Source organism: Microtus oregoni, unplaced genomic scaffold (genome assembly GCF_018167655.1).
Source record: "Microtus oregoni isolate MIOR12 unplaced genomic scaffold, Mior012 000026F_ref0000081, whole genome shotgun sequence".
Classification (NCBI taxonomy): Eukaryota; Metazoa; Chordata; class Mammalia; order Rodentia; family Cricetidae; genus Microtus; species Microtus oregoni.
The window spans coordinates 25,302,083-25,328,098 of NW_024543085.1; the positions used below are offsets into that span (position 1 = coordinate 25,302,083).

Here is a 26,016-nt window from a genome sequence, read left to right on the forward strand (position 1 = left end):
AAACTGCAAGTCATTGTGTCAGGGATTCTGTCACACACACACACACACCCTCCCTCTCTTCCTGTGCAGCTGGAAATGTACATGTGTGTGCACGTGGGTGAAGGCCAGGGGTTCATCTCAGGTGTCATTCCTGGGCCATTCACCTCGGTTTTTTGAGACAGTCTTTCACTGGTGAGGAGCTAGTCCAAGCTGGCCAGGATGGTTGCCCAGCACTGGGATTACAAACACGTACTCATGGGTTCTGAGAACTGCCGGCACCTCAGGCTTACATAACAAGTACTTGACTGACTGGGTTTTCATGTGGAGCATGATGGGGTCAATTAAACCCTTGGCCTTGCAACTGCGCTCAATCTGTGGTCCACATACCACCATCATAAGAGCACTGATTATTAGCTTCAAAGCATGCTTTTTTTTTTTTTCTGGTAGAGCCAATCCTTACTTAGAACTATGTAAGGGTCCCCCATGAGTTATCAGTAACATTAATTCTGGTATAGTTAATGGGATCCTGAGTAACATACAACACGATCAGAATGTTCTAAGGATTTTTAGGAACACTGTGCTAGGAACCAAGGGTAAAGACCAAATATTTATTTAATATTATACTGAGGTACAGAGAAGTAAACTTGGCCATGATTACATAATATGTGACAGAAGCAAGATTAAAATTGTATTTATTTTTGCTTAGTTGATTTTTGAGACAGGATCTCACTATGTAGCTCTGGCAGACCTGGAATTCACTATGTAGACCAGCTGACCTCAAATACACAAAGATCCTCCTGTCTCTACATCCTGAGTACTAGGATTAAAGACTTGTGCAATCAGGTCTAACAGAACTCAGAATTTCAAAAATTCACATAGGGCCTAACACAGTGACTCATACCAGAAATCCCACACTTGGAAGGCTGAGGCAGAAGGATTGTCCTTTGAGTTCAGTTGGTCTGAAGTGCATCGTGAGTTCTGGGGCATCCTGGCCTGTAGAACTAGACCCTGTCTTGAAACTAAAATATCTAGGGATGTAGCACATTTGGTAAGGTGCTTGCTTAACATGTACAAAGTCCTGCATTTAATCCCAGAAACTCATACACTAGGTGGTGGCACATGTCTGCAATCCCAGCATTGTCTAAATAAGCAGAGTTTATATAAAAGTATACTAAAAGGAATCTGAAGAGGTTAGAAAGTGAGAGTATTAAAATATTTTAAAGTGGATTATACATACAACATCATGGGAAATTTAGTATTTGATGCAACTTGGAATATAGATGCTACCTTATTTATACTAACTGGATAATTAGTTGTTGAATGTTAGAGCTCAAAACCTTTTTCTTTTTTCTTTTTCCTTTTTCTTTTTCTATTTTCTTTAAGTATATGAGGAACCTTTGGCATGAGACACATTTAGTGGACTAATAACAGAACTTGGGCCAGAATTCAGTTTTCATCTTTTGGTTTTTGCTTATCTTTTTTCTTAGACATGACCTAGATGTTCCTCTTGTCCCTGTCTCATGTAGATTAGAAATAGGCTTAGATCATTGCTTTCTTTTTGCTTTTAGTTGGTTATGGTTTTGTGAGGAAAAGTCCTATGCAGTCCAGACTGGCCTCAAACTCCCCATGCAGCTGAGTGCCACCATACTCTGTTTCCGGGAGTACTGCAGATCAAATGTGGGGCTTGATGCATGCTAGCTAAAGATCATCCCCAGCCCAGGCTGACCTTAAGCATGAACCCTCCCGCCTCTGCCTCCAGAATGGAACATCCTACGCATATGTTATCGTGCCTTGCCTCAGATGGCAGCTTTTATCCCGGTGTGTAGTCCTGTCCTTTACCTAGACTTGCTGATACTAGGGAGCAATCCCAGCCCTTCCCTGCACTGGGCCTCAGATTTTGGTTTGAAAGGAGAGGTTGACACTCAAATGAAAGGGCCAATTCGGGCTTTCTAGATGCCTCTCTGATCTGACCTTGGCCTCCAAGAGGGAAAAGGGTAGAAATAGGGTATATTCTTTCTTTGACAACCCCTTTCCCCAGTAATGAGAACTTTCTCTACTATAGGGCTCTGTGGACTGCCCTACTCTGGAGTTTGAATATGGAGATGCAGATGGGCATGCAGCAGAGCTGTCAGGTATGAATAGACGATTAGGAGTGAATGGAAACGTGGTGGGGAAGGGAGTGGGCCTCTAAGCTTCCGACAGCGTCTGTGGTCCTAGCCAGAGCTACTGAACAAGGGCTGTTATCGCTATATCCTTCCCGCAACCAATAACGAATATCCCTTTACAGTGCATTCCCCTTGATGAGAGTACTCTTCATTTGCTCAGTCTCGTCCTCTTTCCTAGTCATTCTTTTTCTTTTATTTAATTTTGTTTATTTTATGTGCATCAGTGGTTTTCCTACATGTATGTCTAATGTGAGGAATTACAGACAGTTGTGAGCTGCCATGTGAGTGCTGGGAGTTGAACCCGGGTCCTCTGGAAAAGCAGTCAGTGCTCTTTTTTTGTTTGTTTGTTTGTTTGTTTTGTTTTGTTTTCCGAGACAGGGTTTCTCTGTGGTTTTGGAGCCTGTCCTGGAACTAGCTCTTGTAGAGCAGGCTGATCTCGAACTCATAGAGATCCGCCTGCCTCTGCCTCCCGAGTGCTGGGATTAAAGGCGTGTGCCACCACCGCCCGGCTCAGTCAGTGCTCTTAACCACTGAGCCATCTCTCTGGCCTTTGTGCTGCACTCTCAAATATCAAGTCAGTTCCCCCTGTTTCCATTATTCACCTCTCTCGTCCTATGATCCATGTATTTGTGTGCTTATTTTCTCTGCCACCCTTTCTTTATCCCATTCTCTCTCTCTCCTTTGTCTACCTTCATTTTCCTTCCTTTCCCCAACACTTGCCCTTATTAACATTCCAGCCACAGCTGAAGGAGATTATAGGTAATTGGCCGGCTGAGTAAGGCTGGACATCACCTGCATCAGTCACAGTCAAGCTCTGCCTTAGATATCTGTGAGCTGGGGTTGAGTGGTCCCATTCCCTTTTCAATTCTGGGCTGCTTCTCCCTGTCTAGAATTTTAGCTAGGGCAAGCGTGATCTCCGCACATTAAGGGCCTCCATGTTACACGTGCTGTGAATGCTAGTTATTAATAAATGAGCTTCGGGTGGAGATGGCGTGAAAGTTAAATATTCTGTCACATGGAAATGACACTTTGAGACATGCTTTTTCAGACAAAAAGACAAACATTTTTGCAGAAGTTCTGGTGAATAAGCCCAGGGAATAAATTTTGCAATGAGTGACAGAAATAGCTAGGTTTAATAATGAACAAAGGATTAGAATCTAGAATGTGAACGTGTAGAGAAAGACAGATAAACAAAGAAGAGATGACTAACCTGAAAGAGAAGTAGACAAAGAATATAAACTCGCAGAAAAGAAAATCAGGAAGTCCGTAAATATTTAAAGGGCCGTGCATGAGGCCACAGCACCACAGAAGAAAGTGCGTGTGTGTGTATCTGAAAAGATGTTCAAGTTTATTAGTTAATGAAGGAAGTGAATTTTTAAAAAACAGAATATTATCTCACAATCATCAGACTCTAAGATTTGAAGACGGGCAAGATGACCCAGCAGGTAAGGCCACTTGCCACCAAGCCTCATGACCTGAGTTTCAACCTCAGCCCCATATGGTGGTGGAAGAAGAGAACTGACTTCTATATGTGCAGTATGGCACGCATATACCCATACCCATACACACCAAGTTAGTGAGGGATTAGTAAGCATGTTTCTACACTGCGTATGTGTAGCAGTGTGAAGGTGCAGAGTATAAAACTGGAAAGCAATTAGGGCATATCTAATAAAATTGAAGATGTGCACATATTATGACCCAGTAACTTTATCTCTAGATGAATTATCTAAAGAACTTTATTCTTGAGCACAAAAAAGCATTTATTTCAGCCTTGTTTTTAATTACGAAAAGTTAAGAACAACCTTAAAGCCCCATCTGCAAGGGAATAGATAAACTAGCGTGTAATCATAGTCTGCATATAACCATTAATATAATTGATTTGTATCAACATATTTCAGTATGAATAAATACTCAACAAAGCTGAGGCAAAGAAGCAATGGCAAAAAGAATTTATACAATTTATGATAATGTTAAGATTAAAAATAGAAGAGTATGACAGATATATTGTTTAAATTTAGATTCATTTTACTTGATGTGTAGGAATGTTTTGCCTGCATGCATGTATATGTGTACTATGTGTGTGGTCTGAATGTGGGGATAAGCATAGTTGTGAGCTAACATATGGGTGCTGGGAATTGAACCTGGTCCTCTGCAAGAGTTACAAGTGCTGTTAACTGCTAGGCCTCCTCTCCAGCCCTGGTATATTGTTTATGGACATACATATGTAGTACTAATCTAAAAGTGAGCATGTGAGGAATGAATGCCAAATTCATGGTAGCAGTTATTTCCCGAGGAAGGAATAAGGCTGGAGAGTGGTCTGAGCACATATGGCAAACGTTACATTTGTTTAATCTGAGTAGAAGATTCATGACTATCTTAAATGTGTTTTATAATTATCTGTATATGAAATTTCATTATCTAACATTTTAAAAATAAGGACAAAGTTCAGCACTGTTTACATTCCTGACTAGACTTTCCTGATTTTTCTGATCTAAATAAATGCATACACGTATACTCACATTTCCATTAACAAATTAATGATTGACATACCTAAGATTCAAAGTTGAGATTTGTTTCTGGCTGTCCCCAGATTCTGAGACACAAGACTTAAGAGTTTTAACTTCCAAGTGGTTCTCAATCTTTAGCTAATTGGCTAGAATGTACATAGATTTCTATGACTTCATGATATAGGTGGAATAAGTTTTGAGATAATGTTTGATTTAAAATCATTTGTGAAATGAGGGTGCAGAGTGAATGTTCTGGTGCTGGAGGGGCAGGGAACATTGTTTCCTTGTTTTATAGTCAGAGGCTGCAATCAATAAGGTTAGATTTTCCTGAACACAAAATCTTTTGGCAACCTTAGGTGCTCACATGATTTGCCACATCATCTGCCCAGGTAGTCATATGTAGGAACCTAAATTTCTGTACCTTTCAAGGAAACTCAGCATAGGGAAAACAAACTGGCTTCCAACCAGCATGTAGTTTTTGGTGGTTTTTTGTTTGTTTGTTTGTTTGTTTTGGTTTTTTCTAGCACTTGTCCTGGCTTCCTAAACAGCACAGATCTTTCCTCTAAGCTCCCGAGTTGTGTTGCCCTTCTCTCCCTAAAGATGGTATAGCTTTAACCTGGGTTGACAGAACTGAGTAGATTGCAGCCCTAAGAAACAAATGATGGCATTAAACCCCCTGTACTCCAGCCCTCCCCCTGGCCCTTACCAAATGTCGAAGGCTGTCTTCCTTCTCTGTTGCCAGCCATCTGGCAGGAGGACAGGTTTGATAGTTTAATCACCCAGGGACACACATGCTATTTTTAGCTGTTCTGAAAGGGAGGAACTGGCTCTAGATTGAATTGGACACAAGAATGTGTTGGACCCTTCAGCTCCCTCGAGTGAGCCTCTCTATTCTAGATTCTTCGTGGGGTTTCTAAATGTGACTCTGTTTTGTCTTCCTGTAACAGAATTATACAGCTACACAGAGAACCTGGAGTTTACCACCAACAGGAGATGCTTTGAAGAGGATTTCAGAACTCAAGGTGCTGCTGCATCCCTAGTCACAGATGTCCCAGTCTGACCCAGTGAAAGGCTCAAGTTTGATTCTTCATCCCCTTCACAACCACATACCCCTCATTTCTTGCATATAGAACACAGACTTCCTTATACAGAGAAGGTGAAACCAAGAAAAGTAAGAGGGATGGCTCAGCAGGCTGAACTAATACCCTACAGCCCAATGGAATCATGCGCCTAACCTAGTCCTTAACGTGTAGCTTCTGTCTCTCACTCCACTCCCTGCCAGCAGTAGTTTTATATGCCCTCATCGTGATCCCTTCAGATCTGTTTCCTTACTTTCTCGGTGGTAATTTAATTTTTAATTCAACAAATGTGCAGTGTGTGAGTATGTGTTGTGTCAGAGTTGCAGGAGGCTGAGCTGGGAGTAATTTGCAGCGTCTACAAATAAGGTGCATAGTCTGATAGCAGGCAGAGAGTGCGTAGCACACAAGTAGCCAAGGCCCGGAGGAGAATTTGAAATGTCACGGTAAAGCAAAAGAGTGTTTGGGGCATGGGTGTGGAAGGGGCCTCTTTTACCGGGCCTGGAGGGTGACTAGGCGCTGGATATGGATGGAGACAGAGGGACTCCTTGAGGATAGGCTGAGAGCAGAATTTACTGTGTGGACAAAAGTGGGAATGGTGACAATGTGGGGACAGAGTAGGCTCAGATTAGGACATTTTGGGTCCTTTTCCTATATATCCCTTATGTCTTCCTAGTTAAATAAGGAAAGCTTGGGGTAGGAACGTAGTTTACAGGTAGAGCTTGCCTAGTGTGTGAAAGGCCCTGGGTTCAATCCTCAATGTCACCAAAAACAAAACAAAACAAAACAAAAAAAGAATCCAAAACTTTTAAATAAGAAAAGGTTTTGAAGAAAAGAATCTTTTGGGAACCGAGAACAGAGGTGGGTGTATTATCAGGGCCCTCTCCAGGAAGAAGTGGCAGTAACCAACATCGGCTGTGTATGGCTTTCTATCCGTAGTGCAAGACGCTAAGGAATGGCTGGAGTTGGAAGAAGATGCCCAAAAGACCTATGTGATGGGTCTTCTGGACCGACTGGAGGTGGTCAGTAGGGAACAACGGCTTAAGGTGGCCCGGGCTGTTCTCTATCTAGCCCAAGGTAAGTGTTTATTTTTGCTGATTTGATAGGGGTGGAAACTAGGGAGGGCAGTGGATAAAGCAGACCTTACCAGGAAAGCAAGGTGCCCTTACAACACAGTCATAGGTCTTGCCATGTTAGGAGTAGATCAAGAGATAGCATTGGATACTGTTCTGGATCTCTTGGGATCTGCCTCTATCTTACCACTCACATCAGGTTCTTCCTTCCTTTTTTCTCTTTAAAAACAGGGTTTCATTTTGTAGCTCTGGCTAGTCTTGAACTCACAGAGATTCATCTGCCTCTCCCTCACAAATGCTAGGATTAAAGATGTGTACTACCATGCCTGGCCCTCTTTTCTTTTCTTTCTTTTCCTCTGAGAACAATTGTGAACTCTTGATCCTCCTGCCTCTACCTCCTAAGTTAGGATTACAGATTTAAGTCATCATACCCGGTGCATGTCAGGACTTCTTGTGTTAATTTCCCCCCTCTAATCTGGGCTTTAAGTGTGTGTGAAGATTGGCAAGAGTCCACATAGGGAGAGCTGATGATGTACCACCAACAGAGTTAACACAGATACTGCTTTCACCAGCTGTGCCCTGGCACCAGCACTGAGATTTCTCATTGGCGTTTTGAAGATTCAGGCCAACGCAGCAGCAGGAGGGGATGCTGGGAGTAATTTGGAGATAACCAGAACTAAATGAGATGAATTGGGTAAAGCTTCCCAGAAGAAACCTGTTAGCCAGGTGTTGGAAGGAACACTGAATATAAGTCTTGCTAGAGTAATGAAAATAAGTTCTAAGATCACACATGTGAGGATTTCTGGCAAACCAACAGATTGGGAATTAAACTATAAGAAAACAAACAGAAAAGAACAATAAATGGGAAGAAAAGACTAGGGAAGGGAAGACTACAGTAAATAAGGTGGTACTTCTTGAATTGCTCAGGTCTGAGGCTCTGAGCAACTTCCAGCTGCCAATACAAAGATCCTTTTGCGTAAGGGCTTTGTCTGCAACCCACAATGGGCAGTCAGGAAGCGGGAAGAATTAATATACTCAGTCCTCATAAAAATGACTAACAAGATTGAGAAGATAATCTTGATTATCTCACTCTTGGGAGAGATAGCTCTGAGTTGTGTATTTTGTATTGTTTCCAGAAAGTCCCCTGCTACTGAACTCTTTCAGTTGCCTTCCTTCCCTCCCTATTCCCCCTGTTTCTCTTCTGAAGATCCATTCCCAAACCGACTATACATATACGCTTGAATCCTTATCATGAAACCTACTTCTCGGGGTGATTTACGACTCACCTGGGAGACGACCCCTTTCTCCACTGGCTCACTCATCTAAGGAAGTTCTCATGGGCCCTGCCCAATCTCTATAAGCCTCATTAGTCTGTAAAGTATTAATAAAAATTTAAATCATGTGACAGGGTAGAAAGAACTGGGGTAGCTGCTCCCTCCCAATTACAGGAACTGTCTGATCCTCTAGGTACTTTCGGGGAATGTGACTCGGAGGTGGATGTGCTACACTGGTCCAGATACAACTGCTTCCTGCTCTATCAGATGGGGACCTTCTCGACCTTCCTGGAGCTCCTCCACATAGAAATCGAGTGAGAAGCTTTAGGGGAAGGATTCACATATCAGTGGGTCCCCCTGCGGAAGCTGACTCCACTCACATCTCCCCTCTACACTCACTGGCGGTTTCCCCTGCCAACTTCCTTTCCGGATTGTTCTTCTCCCTGAGCTACAATCCTGGGCTTCACAGGCCTAGCCTGGTTTGATTACTTTTTTAATCTAAGCAACTTTTCAGCTGAGCCTAACTCTGGAATTAATAAAGGAAACTTTTCCCATCATAAGCACAACACACAGGAACAGACCAGTTTCTATCAGTGTGCCTAAGTCTTTCCCTCGTGAGCTGTAACTGTCGATGTGGCTTTATCTGCTGCCACTGCACTGGACGTTCTTTCTCTTGTGCCTGCCATCCCGGAGTCTTAGATGCATTGAAGTCTGTTTATTATTTATCAGAGACTGCTTGGTATCTGTTTTGTGTTCAGCCCAGGGGTAAGCATTGTGGGGAATCACAAGAGAAATTGATATCACAGACCCTATCTTTTCCTGTCTTCACCATAGCTGAGGATTTACTGAGGTAGCAGGTGTTCCTATTTTATTGTGGATGCATAGCCTGGGAATGGCGGGGGTTTGTGTGAAGAGTGAGAACACAAGGAGGAAAGAAGCCTTATGGGTTCCTGTTCTTTCTTTCCTCTCCATGGCAGCAACAGCCAGGCCTCTAGTAGTGCCCTTCGGAAACCAGCTGTCTCCATTGCTGACAGCACTGAGCTCAGGTGAGTGAGGGCAACCGTGGGCTTTGGACAGAGGGGTGATTAGCACGGTTACCCTTTTTCCAAATCCCGGATGAGTGAGAAGTTACCTTTTAACTAACCTGCTCTGATCAGACGCGCACTGATGTCATCCTTGATGTCTGTAACTGTAACTGCCTTGGGAATCTCCTATGATCCTTTGTGACTCCAGGGTGCTGCTGAGTGTCATGTACCTAATGGTGGAAAATATCCGCCTGGAGCGAGAAATAGACCCCCGTGGGTGGAGGACAGCCCGAGAGACTTTCCGAACTGAACTAAGTAAGAAGTGGCACCTGAGGAGGGTGGGTGTAGAGTACTGAGGGTGGCGGGAAGCCCAGCAGAGAAAAGCAGTTCTATTTTGTTCTTTTTCTTTTTAAAATTAGCATATTTTCTTTTTTTAAGACACATATATTTTATGGGACATGAGGGCTGGGTGTGATTGCACCCCTGTGTGTCTTAGTTCCCCTGGTTAGAATGAGGATAATCGTTTCTCTCCCATTTTATCATGAAGCCCATATTGGGGGAAAAAAGAGTTGAACTTTGTTCTAATGTAAGTTGAAGTGGTCATCTGAGAGGGATAGGATGTGAAAGCATTTAAAAAATATATTTATTAATGTAAATAAGAAAAGAATGAAGTGTGGTCCACGAAATAACCTTGATTCCTTTAACCAGAAAGCCACATCATTACTGTTACTCCCTGTTTGGTATGACCCTGAAAGCATTGCCTTAGTAACTTCTGGGGTGGGGGCACACTATTTTACCACAATAGCCTCAGTCCGGTCCTCTGAGGGCATTCCCTCAGGAAGGAGGCTCACCATGCCTCCTTCTCAAGACAGAGTGCTCTAGAAGCTTACAGGAGAGGTGAGTGCCTTCCTCAGTGTGTGCTCCAATTCATGAATCTAGGACAGGATGTCAGCTACTTCATCTCTTTCTCTTGATTCTCTTTGTATCTCAGGCTTTTCCACACATAACGAAGAGCCTTTTGCCCTCCTGCTCTTTTCCATGGTTACCAAATTCTGCAGTGGCATGGCCCCTCACTTTCCAATAAAGAAGGTTCTGCTTCTGCTCTGGAAGGTGGTTATGGTGAGTGACTGATCTCTGTTCCTATCTCACCTGATCAGAGCTAGGCAGCAGAATAGGCCAACTGTTAGCCCAGTTAACTGAGAGAAACAAAAGGCCCGCTAGAGTCTGTTTGCTCTGTATATCAGATTTCTCTTTCTATTGGATGGATCTCTTGGATACGACTCCATGAGCTGAAGATGTCAACGGCACCTTTCCCATAGAAAGAACCCTCGCTGACCGCTGGGAATCTGACTGTTCATACCAGTGAACCTTGGACAGCCCTGCGCCTGTTTCTGTAGCTATGAAATATTAAGATTAATGCATGCCTTTTCTTCCAATAGAGGAAGGGTGTCCTTACAAGTGTATAGTTAATAATGTGTTATTTATTATTTAATCTGATCCTTCACCCCATAGTCTCTCTCTGGCTCCCATCCCATAGGGCTGGAGGAACAGCATACCCTCTTAGTGAGCCACCTCTTGATTACAGAGGAAACTCTGTGACCCTAGGACATAATAACATTTGAATGTGCCGAGGAGGGTGGCACATGGTTATAAAACCAGCACTTGACAGACTGAGGCTATTGAAGTTTAATCTTCAATTAAACCAGCTTGACCACACATTGAGACCCTGCTCAAGAAACAAAACAAAGGAAGGATTGCCTCCTATTTTTAACTTTTTCCAGTGGAGCCCCCTCTCCTCTAATGTTTAGATTTGTTTCCAGCCCCGAGTCAGTAAATAATGCTGTGTTTTATTCTGACCCTAGAGATCCTCAGACTGAAGTAGTGACAATGTTTATTTCTTCAGCTTTTCTGCTTCCTTGTTCAAGGGGCAGCGTGAGGAAATTGGAAGTTGTGGTTCCTTCCTTCTGTCCATGTTTCTTTGGCTTTGTTCTCTATGACTGCCCTCCCTTTCCCCTCTCTTCTCTTCCTCCTTTTATCATAACAATTTTTTTGAAATTACAATAAAATTACATCATTTTTCCCTTGCCTTCCATGAACTCACTGTTACTCCTCTTTCTCTCTGAAATCCATGGCCCCTTTTTCTTTAATTATAGTTACACACACACACACACACGCACACACACACACACACACACACGCACACACACACACACACACACACGCACACACACACACAACATGCTCAGGGCTGACCAGCTGGCATTGGATAACCTCCCTTTTCCTTTTTACTCTTTAGTTTACACTTGGTGGATTTGAGCATCTGCAGGCTCTCAAAATACAGAAGCGTGCAGAGTTGGGCCTGCCTCCACTTGCTGAGGACAGTATCCAGGTCGTAAAGAGCATGCGTGCTGCCTCCCCGCCTTCTTACACTCTTGATCTGGGGGAGTCTCAGCTGGCCCCTCCACCGTCCAAGCTGCGGGGCCGCCGTGGTTCTCGAAGGGTATGGACCAAGCATATGGTAGTATTGGGGTACTGACTGGTCAAAAATCAAGATTCTAAGATGCTTTCGATGTGGTAGGAAAGGGCAGTAAATGACCATCCCAGGTTGGCTCTGTAGCCGAGGTGGCCCCTGGCCATGTATTATTCATCTGAACCTCAGTGACTAGAGTTGCTTAGCCTCCTAAATATAGGTTATGTTAGAATTCTAAGAGTAGGGACCCTGAAAAGAGCACCTAGCAAACCCACATGTCTATCATGAATCACTTACCATTTTCTTGGCAGCAAGAAGTTTTATTTTGAGCCACAATATTCCTTCTAGCCTTGGACACAAGCTTACACTTGTGAGATGGCGGGTTAGTGTATATTACTGAGAAAATCTAAGTAAGTTACATTGGGCCACGGTCATATTTGCATGAACTCACCTGCCTGACTTCCCAGAGTTTACCAATTAAAGGTGATGGAGCCACACAAGCTGGTCTAAACTGTAGGCAGTATGATTTTTTTTAAACCTTTCATGTTTCATAAAGTAATGCTTACTCATTGTAGAAAATTTGGAACAAATATAAAAATGTGATGAAGAGAGAAAAATCACCCACAAGCTTAACAACCAGAGGCAGTGACTGTTAACTTTTTGGCCTATTTCTGTCCGATCTTTTTTTCTTTATGCAATAAGATTTAGCATTCTAAACTCAGTGACAGCAAGCTTGTGTCCTCTTCTTCATCAGTCAGCCAGCTGGTGTGTGCTGACAGAAAGCAAACTCATTGAATGTTCACCTAAGCAGAGCATAATTAGGGAGGGAAGTATGGGTGTGGGGAGGGAGTACCAGTGCTTTCTGGAAGCTGGCTAGCTACCACACTGGCACTACCTATGCTCTGTTTACTGGCCACGGCCATTTTTCCCGGGAGCTGTTTTTCCTACGTTTGAGTTCAGTGAATTGTAAGATTGTGATGGATAATGGCATGCTCTCATAGTAGGTGGGTTTCCTGAAGTCTAGAGAGAGTGACTTCAGACAAGGTTGCCATACGCCCTATCTAATTCCTCTCTCCCACCACCACCAGCAACTCCTCACCAAGCAAGACAGCCTGGACATCTACAATGAAAGGGATCTCTTCAAGACTGAGGAACCAGCCACAGAGGAAGAAGAGGAGCCTGCAGGTGATGGAGAACGAGCCTTGGATGGAGAGTTAGACCTACTGGAACAGGACCCTCTGGTGCCACCTCCACCCTCACAGACACCTCTGTCTACTGACCGGGTAGCCTTTCCCAAAGGCCTTCCCTGGGCCCCAAAGGTCAGGTAGGTTTAATGGCACCAGTGACCCTGAGCTTTGGGATTTCAATTTCTTCAGTGGTGGATGGGATAGCACACATATTCAGTGTTCCTTAACCTGGTGTGCTGATCAGAACTCATGGATTTAAAGTGCCTTCTGTTGATTTCTGTCTTCTTCCACTGCTCTAGTCCTTCAAATGAAGGATCGGGAGCCCTGAAAGGTTTTCTTTCTCAAGGTTGTTCTGTTTTGCTTTCTTCCTCTCTCTGGTATCGGTCTCTTTGCCATCATCTCAGACAGAAGGACATTGAACACTTCTTGGAGATAAGCAGAAATAAGTTCATTGGATTCACCCTGGGGCAGTAAGTACTAGATATTCAAAACTGAATAATGTATGTCATAGAAGGCCATGAATCTTCCCCACTAGCCTTTGTAAAGCTAGAAGAGATTTTATTGTCAGAGGTGTCATTAGGTCACATATTCCTTTAAGTGGCAATCTGTTATCTGCGGGTCAAGTGACTATAAGAGACTATATGATATAAATCTCCTAATTTTCAGAAAGGCTTCTGTGTGTCATTGTTACTTTTGTGACCTTAAGCAAGATGATGGACCAGGAACTTTATATAAGAAGGCATAGGGTACCAGGGATAGATGCTAAAATGTGTGGTCCCTGTGATTTCAGAGTGCATGGAGTTTTCTCTTCTGTTAAGCTTATGGTCTGGTGTTTTGGGATCTTACAGGGACACAGATACCTTGGTTGGACTACCTCGACCCATCCACGAGAGTGTGAAGACTCTAAAGCAGGTGACCAGGGTGGACTTTCATTCCTCAGGGATAGGGAGTCATCAGTTAAGTCAGGTTACCACTACCTTGCATACTCTTCCAGATATATCCAGGACCTCCTACATCCCCTCTGCAGGCCTTTAGGCCAGATAGGAAGTCAGGTGTCTCTCTACTTACCCAATTTCCTACATTCAGATCAATGAGAAAACAATTCCTTTCTCTTGTTCCTTTCCCCTCCTTCTATCCTTCTCTCTCCTTTCCCGTTCTGTTTCCTTTTCTTGTATTTATCTCCCCATAGGTTCACTAGCTTCTAAAGCCCAAAGACTAGGTAGGAATCATCTTTATATCCAGTTATGTTAAACACAAAGAATGTGGAGTCATCACTCCTTACACACATGCATGCACATCAAACCTGTCTGGGCAAAGGTCTACTCTTGACTTCCCCCTGCTCTTTAAGGCTAAATGACTAGGTATTTGCTAGTATCCGACAAGTATGGGAATGTGATGCCCAGAAACATTGTTTATGAAGTGCTGCCCAGTGGTAATTATGCAGAAGAGAATAGAGTCTTGCTTCCAAAGGTTTCATGTCTGTTTGGGATGATAAACCCTTGGGAGATTTTCCTATGAACAAGGAAAGTTACAGAAGAGCCGGGACACGTGTGAATTAGGTTCTCAACCCTTGTTGATGTTTTCTTATCTTTGCCAGCACAAGTATATCTCCATTGCAGATATACAGATCAAGAATGAAGAGGAACTGGAGAAATGCCCCATGTCTTTGGTAAGTTAAGGGCTCTGGCATATAGGAGGAAGGACGAATGAGCTCTGTCTGCTGTGCTGATACAGAACATGCACTGTGTGTGCACCCATTCATCTTGTTAGGCTCTCACTGTGTGTTATAGAAGACAAAGGCACACTATAGTAAAGCTGGGAAGGGAGTTAGTTAAACAGAGTGGTAGATCCCATGGAGATAATTTAAATAGGATAACATCAAACTATCTGTTGGCTATTTTGGATTGGGCAGTTGCGATAGATGAGATATCTAAGAAGGTGACATTTAACTTAGATCTGAAGTACAGGAAGGAGCCAGCCATAGGAACATCTGAGAAGAAAACATTCCAAGTAGAATCTGGGTAGAAGAAGCAGGCACAGAGAACAAGAGGCAGCAAAAGAAGGCTGTTGTAACAACCCATGGGTAAGGGTGGGGTTGTGGAGATGACTTCAGACAGGTGGCCTGGGGACACGTTAGGTAGGACCTGTTAGCAGAGGTAGGAAGCTTGAAGTTGATTCATGGTGCAAAGGGCAACCTTTGGAGATTTTAAGCAGAAGAAAGGCATTGTTCTTTGGTTTTAAAAAAACACCATCAATTAAGCAAAGATCAGACCAAACAAAGAGAGGAGGCATTAACTCACTCAAAATAGTTAAAGTGAAGTTGATGTGACCTAAACTAGGGTCATAAAGTAGGTGAATTTGGGTGATATTTTGAAAGTATGGTTGACAGGACTGCAGTTCAATTAGACATTTATCAAGAGGCAAAGAGAAGAATCAAGAATAAGTGTCACCTGGAAAATAGGAGGAGTATGAAAAATCCTGTTTGGTCTACTAAGCTTTAGGTGTCCGTTATATACTTGGGAAGAGCTGTTGGGAAGTTAGATGTAGAGGTCTAGAGTTCTAGGGAGAGTCATTGATGTTATAGCATTAAGTACTGTAGAAAAGACAAAGAGAACCCAAGGAAAGTCCCTGAGACACGCCAATGGATTAAAGGGGGGAATTAATGAGTTAGGAAAGAAGCCACAAAAAGTAAGAAAAATACCCAATGAAGTGGAAGAAAATCTAGAAATCTGATACGTGGCTGCCTGGGTCAAATGCTGCTGAGAGATGCACGTGATAAGAACAGAAGGGCCTATTGGATTGGGCAGGATTAAGATGATTGGTAACTGGGTTAAGAATGATCACAGAGAAATGGCAGAAAGCCATGCACACTGAAAAGGAATGTGAAGAAAAGAAGTATACAACCAACAAGTGTTGTTAAGAAGGAGAGAAAAATGGGATGGTAGCAGGAGGAAGATGTGGGATAAAGGGAGAGTCTCATGCTAACACGTGAAAATCTATGGTGTCTATGTAATCTCAGGACCTGAGAGATAGAGGCAGAAGGATCATGAGCTCAAGGTTTTCCTCAGCTATTTATCCAGTTAGAGGCCAGCCTGGGCCCACTTGAGACCCTGTTTGGAAAAGAAAAATGAAATGAAATGATCAGAGTTACTAAAGATCTGATGGATTCTGTCAAGAGAAAGGAAAGAGTATATGGGCTGGAGAGGTGACGCAGTGGCTATGAGTACTTTCTGTTATTCCAGTCGACCTGAGATCAATCTCCAGCATGCACATGGCAGCTTATAACCGTCTGTAACTTTAGGTCCAGGGAAATCTGTGGTGGTTTGAAAGACAATGCCCGCCCCCCCAAAGAGAGTGGCCCTATTAGGAGGTGTGGCCTTGTTGGAGGAAGTGTGTGTGTCACTGTGGGGTCAGGCTTTGAGGTCTCTTTTGCTCAAGTTTTGTTCAGTGTGACAGTCAGTCCACTTTCAATTGCCTTCTGAATAAGATGTAGCCAGCATCATGTGTGCATGCACACCTCCATATTCCCCTCCATGATGATAATGGACGAAACCTCTGAAACTATATACGGGATCCCAAGCCCAAGTAGAGGCTTGATTTATGTTCTACACACAGAATGTCATCTGATGTGTCAGAAAGCAAGTAGAGACTGGCAGATCTGATATTCCAGAGATGTAGTTTATCTGTCTGATAACTCTATTTTTGTGAGGCAGAGCCAACAACTTGAGGGGGTTTGTTGAAAAGAGCAAGTAGTAGGCTTTGTGGGGAGCAGGTAAGTGCACATGCAAAGTTACCAGGCTCTCTTGAATGCCTGGCACTGAAGACTTGTATCCATTGGCCCAATTATTCCCCTTTGCCTCCAAGTCTTATGACAGTGACTCTTGCCCTGTAATAGGGGGTCTCAAGGGAAAAAAGGACCACATTGCCCAAAGATTTCAGTGAGGCTTGGGCTGCCTCTTGAGCATCTGGGACCCCTGCTTCCCCTATTCTGATAAAGGGATTCACAGGGATCATGAAGAAGACGGTGATATACATGGTCCTCTTAGGAAAGTGATGTTGATGAGGATACTAGAGAGGGGATTAGTTTCCAACCCTTTAAAAGCTTCCTTGTTAATACTCATCTCATTTCTCTGACTGTGAGTTACTTAATTCTATCCCTATTGAATCGCCTACCTTTTCTTTCCCCCCTTTCCAGATCATAGAAAAACTCAAGTTCTTGGTTGATCTTTGATTAACACCATGGAAGTGCCTCTGTGTAGGGTATCTCAACGTGTCAGGTGTATTATAGCCTAGGTTAACCCCATGTGAATGAATTAGGATGGTGTGTGTGTGTGTGTGTGTGTGTGTACGTGTACCAAAGCAGTGGTCTAACCTCACTTCTAGGCTAGAGTTCTGACTCCTGATTGAGCATGTGACATGGAAAGTGTGATTAATTGAAGATAGCAGGAAAACTAGACTCAGCGGTTTTGGGGACTGGAAAAAGATATCAAAGATCACTTAAGCCAGTTCAAAGAAAAAGAACTAGAGCCTAAAGAGGAATGGTCACTCATCCTAAACCAAATAATGAATCATTAACACAGTTAGGACAGCCTCCCAGGGGTGTCACCCAGTGCAGTTCTCACCAACCAACATGTGTCCTGGAGTATCCGCAACGTAGCCTGGGTAATCTGTGAGGGTTTTGTTGTTGTTTTTGCTGTAGGGAGAAGAGGTGGTACCAGAAACACCATGTGAAATTCTCTACCAGGGCATGCTGTACAGCCTCCCTCAGTACATGGTAAGAGCAGGCTGGGCCATAGCTTCCCTCTCTGCTAAGAGGAATGTAGAATTCTGAACTTTCCTTGTGGCTTCTCTTTGGGTGCCATTCTCCCTAGCCTTTCTACTGGGGTCAGGGGTGCAGAATAGTAAAGTCTACATATGATGCATCAGGTCCTTTCTGCTAGCTAATTACCACTATCGTGAGTTCTGCCGTTGTCTGCCGTGTCTTTGGTAGTCTCTGGTTAGGAATGGTGAAGATGCTGACAAAGAAGAAAACTAGGGGAGAATGTTATCTCTCTGCATTGCCCCTCCCACTTTGCTCTTTCCGTGCTCCCTTTAGAAGCTTCAATCCAAAAGTAAAACAGCCTAGAAGCTTGCTTTGGCCTCCCTCCTTGGCTTCACAGACAAGCATCAGGATAAACACTTGTTTGCATCCTATACACTGGCAAGGCTTAGTCACTGAAGGAAAATCTTAGATAAGCTTTGAAATACCTTTCATTGGTCTAGAGAGGTTAAGAAGAAGCCACTGTTTTACTGAGTGGGATAGACATGGGTGCGTTTCTTGTTTTTCTATCTCCCAGATTGCTCTGCTTAAGATTCTGCTGGCTGCAGCCCCCACCTCCAAGGCTAAGACAGACTCTATCAATATTCTAGCAGATGTCCTGCCTGAAGAGATGCCGTGAGTGCTTCCACTGGGGCAGCTGCTAGACACCAGCGTCTTGTCTTCAGGGCCTCTCTGTTAACACAGAATTGTCTTCAAAGAAATCTCTCCTTCTCTGCGTGTACCTCCTGTCCCCTGCAGGGCCTCTTACTGTGTAATTCAGAACTAGGGTCCAACAGATAACCTCAGTCCCAGTGACTAATTGCCAGATATATGGGTTGACAGTGCCAATGGGTAAGTTTATCAGAGAGAGGACACATCAAAAAAGAGATCATGGAAGCTTTTTCCTGGACAGATTTCTAAATGGGAGCTCCGTAGGTTTCCCTAGCACAAAAGTTCAAGTTTCCTGAGTCCTGATCCTCATATATATCTATATCATATCTAGCCCAAATACTTGGGTTTTTCTTTCTAGGCCTTCCTCCATCAGCACCTTTATACTGATGTTTCATCTCTCCCTTGTAGCATAACTGTTCTCCAGAGCATGAAGCTGGGCATTGATGTGAACAGGCACAAGGAGATCATCGTAAAGAGTATCTCTGCCCTGCTCCTTCTACTGCTCAAACACTTCAAACTCAACCATATCTACCAGGTGAGCAGGTAGGAGTACTGTGTCACAAGCTTCAAGTATTCCTCATGCCCTAGAGAGGCAACACAAGAATCCTTGCACTGCTGACCATTCTTTGGCCTTTCCTTTAACCTCTATTAGAAAGTCCAGCTATTTGTTGCATGAGTATACGGTGAGGATATGGAGTGGGATGTGGGAGCCATCCTAGGATAAGACACAAAAATCTATATTCTTTGTAAGTTAGCTAGGGATTCTTAAGAATACTCCTAGTCAGTCAGAATCAACTCAACCATTCCAGAAAGGTCACTGGGTATATTGACGATGCTTTTCTGTCTGTGAAGCACTTTTCTGATATTTGAGATATGGTTCCAAATGAGGACAATTCAGGCTTTTACAGGTCTTACAGTCTTGTAACAGATACATAAATGTCTAGTTATAGAGTGGTGTGATACAGGTGGGTACTAGATGCTGTAGAAATACCAATTCCAGACAAGAGGTGCCTTTTAACCTGAGTCCCAGAGAAGAAGATTATCCAGAAACTGGGCGTTATCAAGGAAGAATAAGAACCAATTCAAGCAGAAAGGCTAATATGTGAAATCCCAGAGGAGAAAGAACAGAATATTTTTGGAAACTAATTAAATGTTGCTAGAGTTCTGCTGTAGAGTGGAGATGATAGAGATGTTCTGGTAATGCATGGAGCCTCAGGGGTTGGCAGGTAGCATATATCTGATAGCACACAATTATGGAATACCTATGACGTGCTTGACATCCTACAAAGCGTTTGTGAGCTTCTCACCCCTAGGATACTTTACTTTATCCCTGTTTTTCTTTGGGGGTGGGGGCTGGTTTTGTTTGCTTGCTTGCTTGCTTTTGTTTTGTTGTTTTGAGGCAGGGTCTCACTGTGTAGCCCTGACTGTCCTGGAACTCACTCTGTAGACCAGGCTGCTCTTGAACCCAGAGATCTGCCTGCCTCTGCCTCCTGAGTGCTCCAGCTTATCCCTGTTTTACAGGTGAGGAGACTTGAGTTAAAAGTCAAGACCTTTTTTGCTTTGCTTCCCCACAAAGACATTGTTTGTCTAGAGCCTGTGGGCGTCACCAAGACACAAGGACAAGACAAGGACCAGTAAATGGATGCTTCTTTAAGGAGAGCTTGAGAATGTGGAAGTCTTCTCATCTCTGCCCTTCTCATTTCTTGTCCCATCTTCCACCTAAGCACTCAAAATAAAGCCTGATATGAGAGTGCAGGGAAGGTCGCTGCAGGGCCTGTGGCCCTGTGTTTGCTGAGCAGCATCAGGACTGGGTGGAGCAGAGTGGTTAGGAGACACTGACCCTCTTCCACTAGAATGTGTGTTTCTCAATGTTGCTCTTAGTGGGCAGTAGATATATCTATAGCCAAACCAACGAATGTCCTGATGGGCCTTGCCACAGTGTATGTCAGTGTGGGTAAGTCCTAAAAGAAGCTGGGCATGGCTCAAATTTTAAAAACTTCCCATCTTTAGATAGTAAATATGTATGGCTCCTTTGTCTGGGACTTCAGAAAATTTTGAGCAGAAGTGAGAGTGATTGTGGCCCAAGCTGACTCCCCACCTCTGGCCACATATTCAGGCTCAGAAAGCAGCTCACTTTGCGGACATGGATACTTCTCACTGATGACACAGAGATAAGGGCTTAAAACACCACAGTTCTCTGCCTTTTCAGCCTTGTTTCTGTATTCTGCCAGCATTCTAAGTTCCTAATTTGGAGGCAATTTTTTTCTTGGTGCTTCTCAGTGCATAACAAACAAAACCCAGGGTGACTAACTCTATAACATTGCTTTTGTGGTTACTTACCCCAGTAGGTCTTCTGGGACACAAACCCCATATGGATTTTTTTTTAAAGATTTATTTATTTATTATGTATACAACATTCTGCCTCCATGTATGCCCACACACCAGAGGGCACCAGATCTCATTACAGATGGTTGTGAACCACCATGTGGTTGCTGGGAATTGAACTCAGGACCTCTGGAAGAGCAGACAGTGCTCTTAACCACTGAGCCATCTCTCCAGCCCACCCCATATGGATTTAAGAGAGCCAAATGGAAGCCCAAGTAGTGGTTTTATCTCATCAAAGACATCCTGAAGATCTCAGTGCAGTGTCAGCTGGCTGAAGAGACTCTTGTTCACTCATTCACTTATACCTTGATATTCTAAGTATTAGAGATAACATCATATTCTGGACAGACTACCAAAGCCTACATTCCAGTGGTTACTGTGTGCTGTCTCCAGCCTGCTGCCAGCAATTGCTAAGAGTTAGTTGCACCTGTCCCTGCTATATCAATCACAGCTGAAACATGAGCCAGAGATTTGGTGTGGAAACCAGCTTCCTCGGGGAGATTTTCTTTCCCACTGAGCTTAGGAACAAAACTCACAGCGATTCTTGCTATTTATCTGGGGTATATTTTTCTTTCTAGTGTGTTTGCTATGTGGCTTTGATCAAGAGCTGTAGCATCCACTGCAGATTGTCCTGCGTGTAAGATAGGCTGGCTGAAGATGAGTGTCCCCATTTCAGAGACTTACAGACTGATAACACGGTAGACAGTAGCTATCCTTGGGAATGGACGCTATATTTGTATTTCCCTATCTCTTTTTTCTCATACATGTTTTATATCTTCCCCCAAATAAGCAAACTTTTCTGCTTTGATCTTTCCATTCAGTTTGAATATGTGTCACAACATTTAGTGTTTGCCAACTGCATCCCCTTGATCCTGAAGTTCTTCAATCAAAATATCCTGTCCTATATCACTGCCAAAAACAGGTATGGACTCTGGACAGACTTCAAGGGGTACTGTGGAATGAGTAAGAAAATCCCTCCATCTCTACACCTTTCATTTCTTCTGGCGTCCCTAGTCCTTCCTTTCTTAGACCTTTCCCTGTGAGATTCAGTTCTCTTGCAGTATTAACTGATAGGAAGATGTGATTTTCTTCTCTGTGTAGACTTTACATATTAATAATTCCAAACCTGAAAAAATATTTTGAAATCTAGTTACCAGATGAAATTTCAGAGATGAAAGAACCTAGAGATTTTGTGTTGTACAACAGCCCTTTCGTCTGAACAGCTCTGCTCTTAATGGAAATCATAGGCTGCAGTAACTGGAAGAGTTGCGCAGCTTTGTAAACAAAAAGTGCTATACAAAATTCATGATGATGAGAGCATGAATCCTAACCACCAGACACCAGGGGTTCAAAACCCGTAGTCAGCGGTGAACAACGACCTCTACTTGGATAGATCAATTTGTAGTTTAAAATACATTTTTTAAACTTGTTACTTTTTAAATTTTTGTGTTCATGCATATGTATGGGTGCACACATGCCAAGGCATGGGTGTGGAGGTCAGAAGACAGCCTGCAAGACTGGGTTCTCTTTGCTGTGATAGGAGCAGTGGGCCGCTTCCCGAAATAATTACACGGAAACTGTATTCTTTTAAACATTGCTTGGCCCATTAGTTCCAGCCTCTTACTGGCTAGCTCTTATATATTGATCTAACCCATTTCTAATAATCTGTGTAGCTCCACGAGCTGGCTTACCAGGGAAGATCTTAACCTGTGTCTGCCTGGAGTGGGAGAATCATGGCGACTCCTTGACTCAGCTTCTTTCTCCCAGCATTCTGTTCTGTTTTCTCCACCTACCTAATTTTCTGTCCTATTAAAGGGCCAGGGCAGTCTCTTTATTTAACCAATGAAACTAACACAAAACAGAAGACTCTCCCCCATCATTTCCCCTTTTTCTGTTTAAACAAAAAAGAAAGGCTTTCACTTTAACATAGTAAGATTACATATAACAAAACAGTTATCAAGTAAGAATTACTTACAATAATTATATCTATTTTATCTTTTATCATAACTAAGGAAAACTATAACTAACCATTTTTCAACTCCATCAAAGACTCCAGAAGGATATAATATTACCTAAGCAAACAAGAAATCCAAAGCTCTAGAAATGACAGAGACATCTCGCTGCCTGTACAGTCACCCAAAGCTCCTCTGTACCGTTGGGGCATCTATCTTCAGCCTTTAGGACCATAGTATCCAGCAGACTTTTCCATGAAGCAGGAAATTTTAAAGACAGTTCAGTCACTTTCTGCTGTATCCTGCAATGTCTCACAGACTCTTTCATGAATCAGGAACCCCGAAAGACCATCTCACCTTTAGGAAAGTTCAGCAGTCCTCTCTCTGCAGGTTCTTTGTGTCCAGTTTATGCATCAGTCCAGGCAAGAGCAGTTTCTTGCCCAAATGGCTATCAAACTCCATAAGGAGCCTCTTCGATGCCCATCTTCCTCTTGAAGTAGATTGGTGCTGCCAGGAGCAGACGTGTCTCATTATCATGAAAAGCCCTAAGTTATTAAAACACTTAAATGCCATATTCTGTAGTCTTTGAAAGATATGAAGAATGCCTATCTAACTGAAATATATCTTTATATATCTAGAAAATCTAACTAACATGACTACAAACTTGACTATTATTGATGATTATCCATTAACAACCTATATTTCCTAATTATACATTACATTTTAAAAATGAACTACAGGGGGCTGGAGAGATGGCTCAGAGGTTAAGAGCACTGCCTGCTCTTCCAAAGGTCCTGAGTTCAATTCCCAGCAACCACATGGTGGCTCACAACCATCTGTATGGGGTCTGGTGCCCTCTTCTGGCCGGCAGGCATACACACAGACAGAATATTGTATACATAATAAATAAATAAATATTTTTAAAAAAAAATAAAATAAAAATGAACTACACAATCACAATACCTTAATCAATATCAGAAATACATATACATATAACAAAATTGCCCTTAAAATGCACACCAATGCAAATTATTTATACCTGTATCATATCCCCCTTTAAATGTAAAAGAACGTTTATAAACCATATTTGGGAACATGGGTGCAGTTTTTAATGTAACGGCGTAAATGAATGCAGACAGATTGTAAAAATATATACAGCTTTAATGGGGAAATAGACTTACAGAAACACCATTCCCACAGAGGCTGGGAGCACACTCGCCAGATTTATAGGTAAACATTAGCCCGAGGCGAACACGCCCCCTAAGGGGCTGGACTTATCCCTACATCTCTTCTTCCCTGTAAGTGTCCTGGTGATCAAACTCAGGTTGTTAGTATTGCCATTAGAAGCTGAGCTATCGTGCTGGCCAAAAAATATAATTTTACATTCATAATTTCACTTAATCTTAGCAATGCTAGGAGATAGTATAAGTTTTGTTCTCATTTTGCCAGTTAGGAGACAAACACAGAGAGGTGAACTGGTTTTCTCAAGAATAACAAGATATGAACCTTCAAAGAAAGATCAGTGAGTAATGGGCCACAGAAGCATAAGGACTTGAGTTCTGATCCCTATAACCCATATACAAAGTAGGGTGTGTCAATATACATGTATAATTCTAGCACTCAGAGGGTGGAGACATACAGATCCGAGGAGCTCACTGACCAGCCAGCATAGACAAGTCATTGAGCTCCATGTCTAATGAAACCCTGTCTCAAAAAGGCAAGTAGATCGTAATTGAGGAAGATACCTGACATCAACCTCTGGTCTCCACGTGCATGTATTCACATGTGCCTATTCATCTACACACACACATATGCACACCTACATCCTGTATACCACACATGGAAGATTAACATGTTAACCTTTTAAATAAAGACACAGGCTTTTCTGTGAGTACAAATTGCTTTCTATTCTTCAGCTAATCTGGGACTGGGGGATTGTAGGGTAGATCCTTATTCTTTAATTTGCTTCCACAAAACTAGTATAGCATGTTAGTCAGTAGAATTTCTCAGAATTCCTTACCAGAGTTCCTAAAGTAGATAAAGACTGATGTCTTCCTTAGGGTGCCTGGAGAGGGAGAGGGGAAGGAGGGGGAAGGTAAGTGCTTATTGACTCTGCTGAAATTCTGCCTGGAGAGGGAGAGGGGAAGGAGAGGGGAAGGAGAGGGGAAGGAGGGGGGAAGGAGAGGGGAGGTAAGTGCTTATTGACTCTGCTGAAATTCTGCCATGGAGTGGCAGCCTTGCATGTGCATTGCCTTTGAAAAGCCCGAAACCAAAAAACCTGGATTTTAAGGGTGATAGTTTCTCTGGGCCACAGAAATTGCACTTTTAATATAAATGAGACTACGTCTTCTAACTATATCACAGAGCTAAAATTCAGTTCGCAGAGCAATTATAGCAAATTCCATCCTTGATTTTCTGCCCCCATTTCCTAGTTGCAGCACCTGTTTTTATATGGTTCTTTATAAATGGGAGATAGGTAGATAAGTGGATGAATGAGTCAATCCAGAGAATCCAGACAAGTTAGTTAGGGTGATGGAGTGAATGGGTAAATTCCCTTCCCTCCCTGAGTTGATCTTTCTCTCCTACCCTGGTTTGTCTAAGTTATCTTGACCTGGGTTTCTTGAACAATGGTAAATTTCTAGCTAAATGAGTGATTTGCTTTTAGAAATTTTGACTTTCAAAATTTAGAGACAGGCCCAAGAATGCTCATACTCAATTGATAGCCCTGGCTTTGTCAACATCCTTCACCTATCTCCAACTGCACTAGTTGAGATAGATTAGTGCTGAAATTTCATTGACTTTTAAAAACAGAAGGAACATTAGGAATTAGCTAGCCCAAATTCTATATTGTACTAGTAAAGCGGAGAGGGAAAAAAAAAACATCCACTTATTGACCACGCCCTATTATTATATGGTATCTTATTTCCTTTCGTGACCCAAGCCCCATTCTCTGGGCTCACTGCAGAGCTTGTGGCTTCCCTGTAATTCCCTCTGTTTGGGGACAGACATTATTCTATACCATACTTGGGCTAGTTTGATTAACCATGCTATCAGTTACCCTGTGCTTCAAGCTTTCTCTAGGGTGGCATTGGCAGTTACCCCTAGAGTTCCTGACTTTCAGAAGGATCAGGTGAGAAACACAAGCGATCTTTTCATCTTCATATTCACAGGTTATTATTTAGTAGACTGTGGGCAGCATCTCTGGAAATATTAATATATTCACATACACAGTTAAATGCAGAGGCAGATGCACTTAAGTTTATGTATTTCTTGAAGAACCTAAGAGACCTAAGAAGGAAAGGGGCTGTCTTTTGGCTTTAACTCTTTTTGCATCTATGATGTAGGAGCAGCTTAAAAGAACTCCATGGTTCCTCTGTGACTGAGATGAGATTGGAGTTGGAGTTGCCCCCAATTTCAGCTGAGGTCACTAAGCAATTTGAGAGACACATGGAG

The 26,016-nt window shown here is 42.9% G+C and overlaps 1 protein-coding gene across 1 annotated transcript in view; it reads left to right on the plus strand.

Annotated features, from left to right (window-relative positions):
- The window catches only part of Strip2 (striatin interacting protein 2), a 40,466-nt gene that overhangs the window by 2,984 nt on the left and 11,466 nt on the right, over positions 1–26,016 (plus strand). Inside the window, exons 2-17 of the mRNA XM_041675701.1 lie at positions 2,042–2,111; positions 5,599–5,673; positions 6,667–6,804; positions 8,268–8,388; positions 9,052–9,120; positions 9,308–9,414; positions 10,091–10,218; positions 11,396–11,599; positions 12,658–12,893; positions 13,161–13,226; positions 13,605–13,668; positions 14,354–14,425; positions 17,456–17,530; positions 18,093–18,190; positions 18,635–18,761; positions 21,433–21,533. Coding sequence (XP_041531635.1) covers positions 2,042–2,111; positions 5,599–5,673; positions 6,667–6,804; positions 8,268–8,388; positions 9,052–9,120; positions 9,308–9,414; positions 10,091–10,218; positions 11,396–11,599; positions 12,658–12,893; positions 13,161–13,226; positions 13,605–13,668; positions 14,354–14,425; positions 17,456–17,530; positions 18,093–18,190; positions 18,635–18,761; positions 21,433–21,533 — 1,751 coding nt within the window. The remainder of the gene's footprint in view (positions 1–2,041; positions 2,112–5,598; positions 5,674–6,666; positions 6,805–8,267; positions 8,389–9,051; positions 9,121–9,307; positions 9,415–10,090; positions 10,219–11,395; positions 11,600–12,657; positions 12,894–13,160; positions 13,227–13,604; positions 13,669–14,353; positions 14,426–17,455; positions 17,531–18,092; positions 18,191–18,634; positions 18,762–21,432; positions 21,534–26,016) is intronic.